This window comes from Muntiacus reevesi, chromosome 1 (assembly GCF_963930625.1).
Source record: "Muntiacus reevesi chromosome 1, mMunRee1.1, whole genome shotgun sequence".
NCBI lineage: Eukaryota > Metazoa > Chordata > Mammalia > Artiodactyla > Cervidae > Muntiacus > Muntiacus reevesi.
The window spans coordinates 170363406-170375752 of NC_089249.1; the positions used below are offsets into that span (position 1 = coordinate 170363406).

General features: G+C 49.3%; 1 protein-coding gene across 1 annotated transcript in view; it reads left to right on the plus strand.

Annotated features, from left to right (window-relative positions):
* Window positions 1-12347, plus strand: part of CSMD2 (CUB and Sushi multiple domains 2) — a 677437-nt gene that overhangs the window by 349710 nt on the left and 315380 nt on the right. Inside the window, exons 7-9 of the mRNA XM_065930495.1 lie at window positions 1765-1842; window positions 6987-7074; window positions 8057-8181. Coding sequence (XP_065786567.1) covers window positions 1765-1842; window positions 6987-7074; window positions 8057-8181 — 291 coding nt within the window. The remainder of the gene's footprint in view (window positions 1-1764; window positions 1843-6986; window positions 7075-8056; window positions 8182-12347) is intronic.

Consider the following 12347-nt stretch of genomic DNA (forward strand, 5'->3'; position numbering starts at 1 on the left):
AGTATGGACAAGGCGCTGTTCTAGGCATTGAGGACACAGCAATGAACAAAACAGATAGAAATCTCTGCCTTCATGGAGCTTACATTGCAACATAGAGTGACAAAAGCCATTAAGAAAATGATATATATGAAAGTTAGGGATAAAGTCCCTATCTTCAGGGAAGGGGATAGGAAGAAATGGGTTTGGAGGTATAGTTTAAGTGAGTGGTCAAAGAAGGCCTCCAGGAGAAAGTAGTGTTTGCTTCAGAGGCTTCAAGGAGAACAGGGAGCAAGTCATGAAGCTATCTGGGGAAGAGCCTTCCAGGGAACTGGCAGGCTGGAGCGAGCAGCTGTTGTATTATTGGAACATCAGAGGGGCGCTTGCAGCCAGAGAAGAGTGATGGAGGTGGAAGATGGGGTCAGAGAGGTCTCAGAGAGGGCCGATTAGTCCAGGCAGGCCCTTTAAAAGACTTTGGCTTTTACTGTAGAAGAGTTGGGTTGTCCCTAAAGAGTTTTGAGCAGAGATGTAATTTGGTCTGACTTCTGTTTTAACAAGATCCCTCTGGATCTCGTGTTGAGAATAGATTAGACGGGGGCAAGCGTGGAAGATAGAAGACCATAGCAACAAGAGGAAAAGTCTCGGAGATCTGAACCAGGGAGATAGATATGCAGACTGCATTGAGGATATATTTGGAAGTTTGCTGATAGATCGTGTATAGGTGCAAGAGAAAGAGAGAGGTCAATGATGCTGATTTAAATTCTAAGGCCCTCAGTTCAGGGCCTGGTACGTAGGAAGTGACAGTCGCAGTTGTTAACATTGCTGGTACCAGTCAGAGCAGAGCTGAGCCATCTGGTGGGGGTTGTCTGGAATTCAAGAGAAAAACCAAGCCATATAATCAGAGACAGGGTGAAGCCCTGGGCAACCAGCAGAATGCCTTGGGTGCACAGGGGTACTGAGACCCAAAGGAGATTGATGGATTCAGAGGAATGACCTTTGAAATTGTGGAATTCTGGCTCTGGGGCTATTTGTGTGCTATTTGGCCAAGTCCTGATGAGCTATGGACTGGACTGAATATTTGATCAAAACCAATTCAATCCATCAAGCCACCACCTGTGCCAGTAAACATCCCCAGCAACCTCCCAGACTCAGCGGCCTCTACCCACAAGGTTTGCTGGTATGGACTGGGCTTGGCCAGGCAGATTGGCTCTGCTCCTCATGTTCTCATCCTCCTGGGGTCAGCCATGTCTCCTCCCAGTGATTGCTGAGATTCAAGTGAGCACGCCTAATCTGTCAGGCACCCTACAAGTCTTTGGACATGTCAAGGCCTCCATAATGACCAAACCCAAAGTCACAGGGTGATGAAACACACTCCACCTCTTTAGCAGGAAGGACTACAGTCACATTGCAATGGGTGTGGATACAGCGAGGATGACAACTTGGGGACCTAATCTAATGTCTGGTTCAGAAATTGGTCAGACTGGATCAGGTGAGCAGAGCTACAGAGGGCAGGCTGCAGGGCTTCCAGTGTCGATGCTCACTGCCAGTTTGCAAGTAGATCACCCTGGCTGCCTCCCCCAGAGTGCCAGCCTCTATAGCACCTCTTCCTCCAAGTTTGAGACCCTGTTGCACTTAAACCCTACCCTTGGCATATCTCTGCACAGAGGGGCTTCTGACTGTGACCCACCATGGGATGTCCCAAGCTAAGAGGGATCATTCTAGAGGGACCTATCCCCAGTCCCAGATGAAAACTTAACTGGATTTTTCTTTCCTTCACCTCTTTTCTAGTCAAGAAGCAAATTGAGTTGAAGTCTCGAGGCGTGAAGCTGATGCCCAGCAAAGACAACAGCCAGAAGACATCTGTGTGTAAGTGTCCGCCTTGCTGAGCCTCTTGCTTGAGGTCAGACCCGCCGGCGCTGTGACCGCAGGGAAGCCAGATGATGCTGCAACCGGGGTCCCTTCAGCCCGGCTGCCCGCTGCCTGGCACACGCTGACCTCATGGCCAGTGAGCGGCCCGGGGCCTGCCCTTTGTCTTCTCGAGTTCCTCCTTCCATCCCCTCCTGCCTCTTCTTTCTCCCTCACTTCCCATTCTAACTACAGTCCAGGGAGTCATTACTGCTACATTTCTTTCTTTATTTTTCCTTTTGAATCACTTCCACCTGCTAAAACAATCCTTTTTCTGGCTCCTTGTCTAGGAGTCAGTGAATGCCAGCGGGGATACTGGAGGCTTCAGGGCCCTGATTCCAGCTCCCAAGGCAAGATTGGGAAGGGGAGAGAGGGGAATTCCTAGAACCTTCCACCACGGTCTATGACTGGGCAAAGAGTGGACTGGAGGGTGGCATCTTGAGTGGACGGGGTGGTGCTGGGGGCTCTCTGCTTAGACACCGGGTGGATTCTATCCTTGAGCACATGTTCCTGCCGTTGGTGTTTGAAAGATCAAAAGGGTGATGTCTAATGCTGGGGAATGGTCTGGAATGTCGTCGCCCCAGAAGAACCTGATCAGAGCCTGTGCTAAGGGAGCTTTTGATCTAGAGCATAGGAAGGTTTTCTGGAAGATTCTGGGCCACTCCAGGAGGCTGGACTTGAAAGCAGAGCAGATTTTTCCAAGAAACACTCCTTTTTCATTCTGGAAATAGAGATGAGGAGCCTTCCTTGGCCCCTCAGAACCTGGCCTTCTGGTCTACCTCCTCCTTCCCTTTGCCTGTTCATCTCATGCTTTTCTTTCTCTCCCCCACTTTCCACCTCCACTGTCCTCCTTCCTTCTACCTTCCTCTCTTTCTTCTCCCTTCACCCAGTCTGCTTTCCCCTCTCTTTCTCTCTTTCTGCTCCCTGCTGAACCCCTCCATTTCTCTTTCACCTCCACATGCTCACTTTTCCCGTGATACTAGAAGTACTTGCTGGAGAGAGGTGGAGAGTGGCCATGGGTGGTTCTAGAGCTCCATGCTTTGGTGGCAGGGAGCAGGGGGCGAGGCAGTTTGGTCCCAATGTCCTGACAAAACCGAGCCTTCCTGTGACTTTCCTCTAGTCTTTCAAGTCCTCCAATTGGAGACGGACACCACTCCTCAACCCGGGATATGATTGTGTCTGGTCACCCTGCCACAAGGGGACTGGGTGGCAGAGGGCAGCCAGGAGGCCGTGCTTCTGCACTTGACTAGGGGGCTGAGGGAAGGAGCAAAGGGTCAGGTCAAGGGTTGGCAGAGAAGACTCGAGACACAGGCCGGGCCTGCATAAGCTCTTTCTTTCTGCAGCCGCAGAGGACCAGAGGAACCAAGCCAGGCCTTGAGTCCACAGGCAAACTTTAAGGAAATTGCTCTGATTTGGGGAGCAAGTTTTTATTCCAGTTGTATCCTTGGGTAACCATGTTACCCCAGGTACTAAACTAGCGCCTTGGTTTCCACATCTGTAAAATGGAGCTGCAAAACTTTACCCTCCTTTCCCCCTAAGGATGCTGTGAGATCTGAGATGGGCCTTCCTGACCCAGGACTTCAGGAGGTCTATGAACTCACAAGGAAATCACATATGATGTTGTGGGTGCATTTTGGGATGACAGGGAAGAGTCTGTGCTTTTCATTAGTTCTCAGAGGTGCCCAAAACTCCCTCCTAAAGGTGAAGAAATCCTATTTTAATAAAATAATGCAAAAGCTCTTTTACAAAAATGCGATTCTCGACAACAAGGTACTGCTTTCCTTTGAGATTCTCTCAGAGAGGGATGGGTGTGTGACTTGAGCTGCCATGGATGCAGGTCTCCGAGTGTGTGCAGGGCTCTGGCCCTTTGTGTTCTGCCCAGATTCCCTGTGGACAGATGTTCTGAACTTCAGGGGAGGAGTGGGCCATACCTACATCTCCTAGATCCTACTTGCTGCCTTCATCAGAGAGTCTGTGGGCACGCTGAACCCCCAGCCGTTGGTTCTCACCACCCACGCACCTGTGCCTTCCTCCCCTTTTGGTGGAAGGCATCGTCTTTCTGAGTGTGTTGTGGCTTCTTCTTCATCATAGAGACCGGGGCACAGATCACCTTCCCATCTTTTCTCTCTGTAGCCAACAGCAAAGTCATGCTACAAGCACCAGGGGCTGCTTTTCAGTAGGCAGGGGAGGCTGGAACTCAGGAGAGAGGGGGAAAGCTTTTCGCCTCTGTAATTTGGACAGTAAACTGGTGGCTGGGATTTGGGTTTGCTTGTTTCTGGGGAGCCTTGAAGTCTCGTGTAGGGATGCTGTAGACCTGCTCAGTCCTTCCAGAAAGAGCGAGCACTGGATGGGGGGAGGGTGCAGCGGGAAAGGAGGGGGCCTGATCACAGCTGGGCTCACAATTTCCCGCATGGCACCTGAGCCTTATTTCGGGCTCGCTGATTGAAGGGGTTGCATTAGGGTTTGCTTCACATGTTAGGGGCTGTGGGGTGGGGGGTGGGCTTCACCGTGACCTCGGCTCTACCGTCCAGCCACATCCTCATCTGTCAGCCTCAGCTCTGCTTGCTGGGTGGTGTCAGTACTGAACAAGAGGGCGAGAGAAGGCAAGAACCTGTACTACATTTGGAATGTGCTGGAAGGTGGCGGGTGGTTCCTAGGCAGCAGGGACTTGGGGATGAAAGTGACTGGTGTGCAGGGTGGAGGAGGCAGGGCCTAAAGAATGTGAGCACTTAACTCAGAAGCCCTCCGGAGGGATGGATCGGTGGTGAGGCCAGCTTGCCAGCAGATGAACCGGCAGGTACAGCTCCAGGGCTTCCCTCTCTCTCCTGCCCCCTGGGGATCCAAGATCCTTTGTCTTGCCTTTCCCCTTATTATAAAACAGGAGACTCTAGGAAACAAGGGCTTGCTCTGCTTTTGGAGATGACACTTCCATGGTATTAGTCCAGCCTGAAGGGTCCTGGTCTGAGGGGATGGTGATGCGGCTCAGCTGAGGATGTAAAAGCTTTGGAAGTGGAGGTTTGGTGGGGAAGGAGGTGGGAGCCAGGGACAAGCGGCCAGTGGGAGTGACTGGCTTTAAGCTGGCAGTGTGGGATGTTGGAGAAAAGGAGGCTGCCCAGGAGGCCTCATGCACATCACCCCACAACCAGGAGGGTATCTGGTCTCTGGCTTGAGCATGCAGTCTGTCCAGTCGCCCAGGTTACCTTGGCCAGCCACGCCCTGGGCTACTTGGAGATTTGAACAGGTTTCTAACTGTAAAAATGAGCTTCAAAATCAGGCCTGAGATGAAATTAAATGAGTCAAAAGTGGAACTCCCCCCTGCCCTACTTCCATCACTTATGTGCATCCTCACAGGTCCCAAGGCCAGGAAATCCCCTGCCCCCTCTCCCCATGCCTTACTCTGCCATGAGTCCTGTTGACTCTTTCTTTGCCACATATATTCCCGTCACTTCATGTCTGTCCCCACTCTCAGGTTCTTGCTGTCCTTTACCTGAACACACACAAAACTTCCTAATTCATTTTTCAGTAACTGCCCTCCTCCTGAGCAACCCAGTTCTTACAATACCCTTCTCCACTCAGGTCTCTTCCCATCTTCTTTAGGATCAGACTCGAGTTCCTTCAAAGTCTGACCTCTGTGACCTCACTCTCATTCTTCCAGGCCATGCACTACCCTCCCTCCTTTTCTGGCACACAGAACAACTCGCAATTCTGTTTCTATGTCTCCTCCTTGCTCCGCAGGCCCATCTGTTTGCCTGAAATGCCATGTCTTTGTCAGCATGTGTCTAAATTCTACTATCTCAGAAAATTCATGTTAAATGCCACCTCCTCCAGGCAGCCTTCCCTGCTTCTCTCAGGAATATGAGATAGGTCCTCTCTCTGAACCTCCTTGTAGCTGCATCTTTCATCACCCTCCCCTTTGTGGTTCCGTAGTTTCTTTCCATAGTTCATCTCTTCACTGCATTTGGAACTCCTTGAAGACAGTGAAGTGATCATATCTGATATCTGACATTGACATCTCCCACCATATCCAAGTAGGGTCTTGTATACAGTAGGAGCTCACTGAATGCATGTTGTGTACCATGTGCAGGAGTGAGTGGGTGAGTGAGTGATGGAGCACATTGCTTGTATGATGGGATATTGAGTGGGTGGGAGGATAATGGACCAACTCAGAGAACATTGCTCCAGACTCCCCATCACCCTAGCGGTGGTTGTGTTGATCGTGGGGGTCGGTGAGGGCTTGATTGGAACTCCAGTTCCTGACCATTGTCAAGGCCAGAGGTGCGAGGGAGCTCTCGTCTTGCAGCATCTCAAGAACAGTGAACTGCAGGGGCCTGAGAGTTTCCACCTTCTCCACTGGAGACAGGAGAAAACTGATTTTTGTGTGCATCCGCCGCCTTTACCAAGCTTCTCCTTTAGCCGAGAGGACGCGCATGTGGCATTTTAAAGACAGAACTCTGGTGTTGGCAACCATGAGGGCATCACAGCGCCTGCCAGAACCACTGCAGGTGCCACCTCAGTGCTCTGGGCCGAGAATGCTCTGGTTACCACTTACTCTGTGTTGAGAACTGTCTGGTGGGAAGAGGTTTCTCAGCAGATTTCTCTCCTGTGTTTAGCTCAAGTCTCTGCTTTGAACTTCAGACTGCAGCTTTCTCTTACATTCTTTACCGTTTCTGACCACGCATCCACCTTTTATTTAACTTTCTTTGAGTCATTTCTCCATTGGGGGTGAGGTTGGGGGACTCATCTCATCTAGAGTCGCCATCAGCAGATTGGAAGGATGGGGGAGGTCACCGGGGGCTGTGGACTCTCCACCTCTGGTCGCCGGTCTGGGGCAAGGGGATGGGGTGGTTGTTGGGTCAGGGTGCCTCTGAGCCCACACGCTCTTGATGAATTTCACTTGGACTTGGCTCCCAAAGGAATTTGTCAAAAGCAGCTCCCCATCTGCACACTCAGGAAACCCGAGCCCCGTAGACCCCAGCAGCCCCTCAGGCCCGAGCAGAGCCGGGCCTCCTGCTGTCTCAGCGTCCACCTGCCAGCCTGAGACCCGGCCCCAGCGGGCGCCTTCCTGTGACTACCCGTCTCTGTACGTGCTGTTTTTTGCCTTGTAGTAACTCAGGTTGGTGTGTCCCAAGGGCATAATGTGTGTCCAGACCCTGGCATACCTGAAAGGGGCAAAAGGCTGGGCTCGGACTTCAGGTAAGAGCTGTTTGGAAACGTTCTGATTGTAGGAAGGGGGGCGGATGGCCTGGCTCAGGGGTCAGACAGGAGCTGGCCTTCCTGGAGGTGGACTAGTGAGGACCCTGTGCATATAGGCTCACTTCCTGGAGAAGAGCTTTGACCTTTAACATTCTCTCTTGTCCAATCTTGGGAATAGTGCCCACACCTTCAGGGAGAGGGGAGGGCTGTAGACTGCCAGTGTCACCCGGAAGACCTATACCCAGGGTACGAAGGGCCACCATCATCAATAATGATGTGCCAGCAGGCAGCTCACACTGCCGATCATCTCAGAGACCCCAGGGCACTGAGATGGTACCTTTTGTAAAGTTTCTAACTAACAAAGCATCTTCTCATAATCGTCCAGTTTCATGAAAATTTCTGGGTGTCATCCACCCACTCCTAGCTGTCCTAATTGATGCTTATCTCAGAGGACTGCTGTTTTGCTCACAAAGTCACCTTTTAACGCAGTCCTAAAAGCTGCTGCAGCTGCATGTCGCTTCAGTCATGTCTGACTCTATGCGACCCCATAGACGGCAGCCCACCAGCCTCCCCCGTCCCTGGGATTCTCCAGGCAAGAACACTGGAGTGGGTTGCCATTTCCTTTTCCGGTGCATGAAAGTGAAAAGTGAAAGTGAAATCGCTCAGTCGTGTCTGACTCTTAGCGACCCCATGGACTGCAGCCTACCAGGCTCCTCGGTCCATGGGATTTTCCAGACAAGAGTACTGGACTGGGGTGCCATTGCTTTCTCTGATCCTAAAAGCAAATGGTACCAAAAAAAAAAAAAAAAAATGAAGAGCAAGTATCCCTTCCAGTCAAGGTTTTAAGTGATAAACGGTGGAGCAGAGATTAAGGGCCAGGAGAGAAATAAAGTTTGGCGTGGTGCTCTTTACAGAACTAGGAAGGATTCGGGAGGGCTGGGAGGCCCGGGGCTGGGGCTCACAGACACGCTTTGTCTCCCAGGTTAGGATCCAGTGTCCAGTTCACCTGCAACGAGGGCTATGACCTGCAAGGGTCCAAGCGGATCACCTGTATGAAAGTCAGCGACATGTTTGCCGCCTGGAGCGACCACAGGCCGGTCTGCCGAGGTAAGCACATCCCTGGAAAGGGAGGCTGGCCAACAAACCGGGCAGGGCGTGGGGGATGGAGCCCAGCTCCTGATTCTAGGGTCCTGGCTCTCATCTGGACTGGCTCACCTCCCTCTCGCTGCTCTCCAGGCCCCAGGTTCTGCACCCATTGACCAATGAAATCAACACATTTATTTGGCACCTCCTTTGTACCCTATAGCCTATAGAGGAGCAGGAGATACAGAGGTGGGGGAGAGAGGCGTGGTCCCCGCCTTGCCTGGACCTGACAGTCTAGTTGGCAGTCATACATGAGCAGGCTCCTGGCCCACTGCACCAAGACATTACAGCTACACCTAGATGCGAAGGGAAGTCAGCGTGTATCGTGTCACCTGGAATCCCTCCATTAGAGCACGTAGCCATCCTCAACCTCTTTCAGTGCCTTTGTTTCTTCTCACATACTCAGCAATAAACAGACCTTTCACCTCTGAGAGAATCCTCCGAGCTCTGCAGGGGTAACATGCACTAGGGCCTCACACTACTCTCTGTGGGATTCTTCCAGCCCCACACCTGAACATCTTGTTCTCAAGGGTCTTGCCATCCCAGGAATCACAAGCACCATATCTGGGCTGGCTGAGTCCCCCTCCCAAACATGATCTTAAAATAGCAGACCTGAGTGTATTTCTTCTTTGGAGCAGGACAGCAGCTGCTTCTAGAGTAGAGAAGCCCCTGGCCTCCTCGCCCAGGGCTCCACTAGACAGCTTTTCTTGTCCCACACTGCATGCATCTCTCTTCTTCCGTTCTTCGTACACAGGACCAGGACTCAAGGGTTCTGGGTGCAAGCGTAAGGAATCACTCTAGAGTTTGTGAACACGGACAACAGTTGCTCCTTTGCATACCCTCTTGGAAGAGAAAGTGTGCTGCCTGCTCAAACTACATTCCTAATCTTTTCAGTTTAAGGAGATCCTTTGCCTCTTTCCAGGCACATGCATGAAAATGAAATTCATGCAGAGTAAGATGGGGTCTGGGATGAGAACTTAGATCACTGCTACCCTGAGCAATGGGCAAGTTGGAGCTGAGACCCACTCTCTTTTATTACTATGTTGATAAGAGCTCTGGAATCGGGTCATGAAAATCTCTCAAATAAGCCTTAGATGTATTCATGGTCATTCAGCTTTGGGGTGACTGCGATCCACCATTCTTATTGTGCCTTGCACCCTAACTGATTTTAGTTACCTCAAAAATTCCACTTAGCTTATTTTTTTCTAAAAACTCAAACAAAAGAAGAATCATTGGGTACTGCTCTCAACTTTGCCATCAGCTGGCCACAGGCAATTCGGCAAAGCCCTTGTTTTCCCTGGGCTTATTTTTTTTTTACTTGTAAATGTAGATCATGGCTCCTACCTGACCCATCTTGTTCTAAGGTGAAAATTAAATGGAGTTGTGGATATGGAAACACTTTATGAATTGGGAAGTGCTGGACAAGAAAACAAACATCCTTGTACTAGAGCAACGTCGCTATAGAGCAAGGGCATCTGTTCTGTTCATTGCCTAGAATAGACCGGGCACAGAGAGGGTGCTCAGTAGCAAGTGTTGAATGGACAACTGAATGAATGAATAATTGAATAGCACAACACTCCATTTCCAGGGAACCGAGACACCCGCTGAGTAGACAGGCATAGAATCAAGTCTGAGGATCAAGGGACCCTTTGACAGTCAGTCATTTCAGAATTCCTTCTGAGGAGCCAGAACAGCAATGCCTTCAGGCAGTGGTGGGATCTGATCTCTCCCCAAGACCTGTTCATTGGAGGCAGGTTGTTCTCTTAGTAACGGTGGGTGTTTACACCTGTAAGCCTAGGGTGGGAGAGGGCTGGTGATTCAGAAGAAAGTTCACAGCCGAGTAATGTGCTCATCTTTTTCTCCAGACGTGTTGTGTGCCCCAGTCAAGCCCCTCCAGTGATTTTGACCCCCTGGATTCTGCATTCTCTGCTGCATTATTGACTAAGCATCAGGCCAAGCTTTTTCACATCCATTCCCATCCCATCCTCTATCCCTGGGAAGTTGGGGGAAATCCCAGAAAACAGAGCCACACAAAATTGGGTGCAAATCCAGTCATCACCATTGTTTAGTTGGGTATCCTTGGGCCCATCTCTTCACCTCTCTGAATCTCTTTTCTTTGGCTAAAAGGCAGTGATTGATGGAAGCATATAGACTACCATATGTAGAATAGATAGCCAATGGAAATTTGCAGTGTGACTCAGGGAACTCAATCCAGGGCTCTGTAACAACCTAGAAGGGTGTGAAAGGGTGGAAGGTGGGAGGGAAGTTCAAGAAGAAGGGGACATATGTATACCTATGGCTAATTCATGTTGATGTATGGCAGAAACCAAACCAATATTGTAAAGCAATTACCCTTCAATGAAAAATAAAATTTAAAAAATAAATAAAAAGTAGTGATTATAGAGCACTGCTTTACAGTATTACCATGGCAGTGAACATGCAAGACCTAATTTAGAAATGAACCCAGTGGATCTGTAAGTCTGTGTGCATGCGTGTTTAGTTTTTGTTTTGGGATATAGCTTCCCCATGCCTTGGAGTGCACCCACAGCCACTAGTGGCCCCAGATCTCTTACGGGTCCCAGATTTCTCACCGTCCTGTCCAATCACACACCTTGGGAGGCAACCAGACTTTAAGTGAAGGCGAAAGTCGCTCAGCTGTGTCCGACTCTTTGCGACCCCTGGGACTATACAGTCCATGGAATTCTCCAGGCCAGAATACTGGAGTGGGTCGCCGTTCCCTTCTCCAGGGGATCTTCCCAACCCAGGGATTGGAGGCGCATTCTTTACCATCTGAGCCACCAGGGAAGCCCACCTAGACTTTGATCTTAGAGCCCTACTCTGCCACCTGTTACCTTGCTGACTCTGGGCAGGTTTCTTCATCTTTTGAAACCACAGAGCCTTCATTTGTGAACTGGGGAAACAAAACCTCCATTGCCTAGTGCTTGCGAGATTTAAACAAGCCATTTTATAGAAAGTGACCAGCGCCAGCTGTAGTGGAGAGGGGCTTCTAGAGCACATTCACCTTCCTGTCACTCTCTCCTTCTTTCCCAAGGTCATTGTGAGGGAGGAAGAAAGCAGCAGAGGTTCCTGAGTTTGAAATTGGATAATCTGTCCTGGTCTTCCCTGAAAACCAAAGGCTGAGTTAGATCTTAAATTCAAGGGTCCTTTAATTTTGGCAGTTTTGAATGTTTTTCACTTAAAATCTCTTATTTTTAACTGGTTAGAATTACTTTAGCTCAGTTGGTAAAGAATCTGCCTGCAATGCAGGAGACCCCAGTTCAATTCCTGGGTCAGGAAGATCTGCTGGAGAAGGGATAGGCTACCCTCTCCAGTATTCTTGGACTTCCCTTGTGGGATCACAAAGAGTTGGACACGACTGAGCAATTTTGACTTTCACTATTCTACAACTGATTTTTTTTTTTTAATGGAGAGTTTAAGTGAAGCCCACTTTAAAAATAGAAAGGGACAAGACTGTGAATTCCATGATAACTCTACTAATAAGCAGGTTACCAAAAGACCACAGTCTGAAAAGTATTCACCACCACACATAGTGATATTATTTTTCGCCTAATGCATTTAAAATATGATTTGATTTTAAACATTCATTTTCCACACAATTAATTCTACTAAAACATGGGGCTTGGCAAATGATAGGTTCTCAGCAAATGTTTGCGGACAACCTGAATGAATCAGTGATTGAAATGAATGAACAATGTGGAACTGTGCCCTCATTTTGGAATTTGAAATTAAGAATTCACAGGACTTATTTTTTTCTTGCCCTCTGACCAGAGGAAATAAGCTTCTCAGTTGACTACTAGAAAATTTTGATCATCCGAAGGAGATTGAGGACAACATGAAATGATGTTATACTGTTATACTAATTCAGTTCAGACCAGAGACAGGTATTATAACATAGGGCTTGTCAAACTTATTTTACATATGGAACCCAGTATTTTCTTTATTTCTTTAGCTTTTACTTTATGTTGGAGTATAGCCAATTAGCAATGTTGTGATAGTCTCAGGTGGACAGTGAAGGAACTCAGCCATACATATCCATGTATCCATTTTCCCCCAAATTCCCCTCCCATCCAGGCTGCCACATAAGATTGAGCAGAGTTCCCTGTGCTATA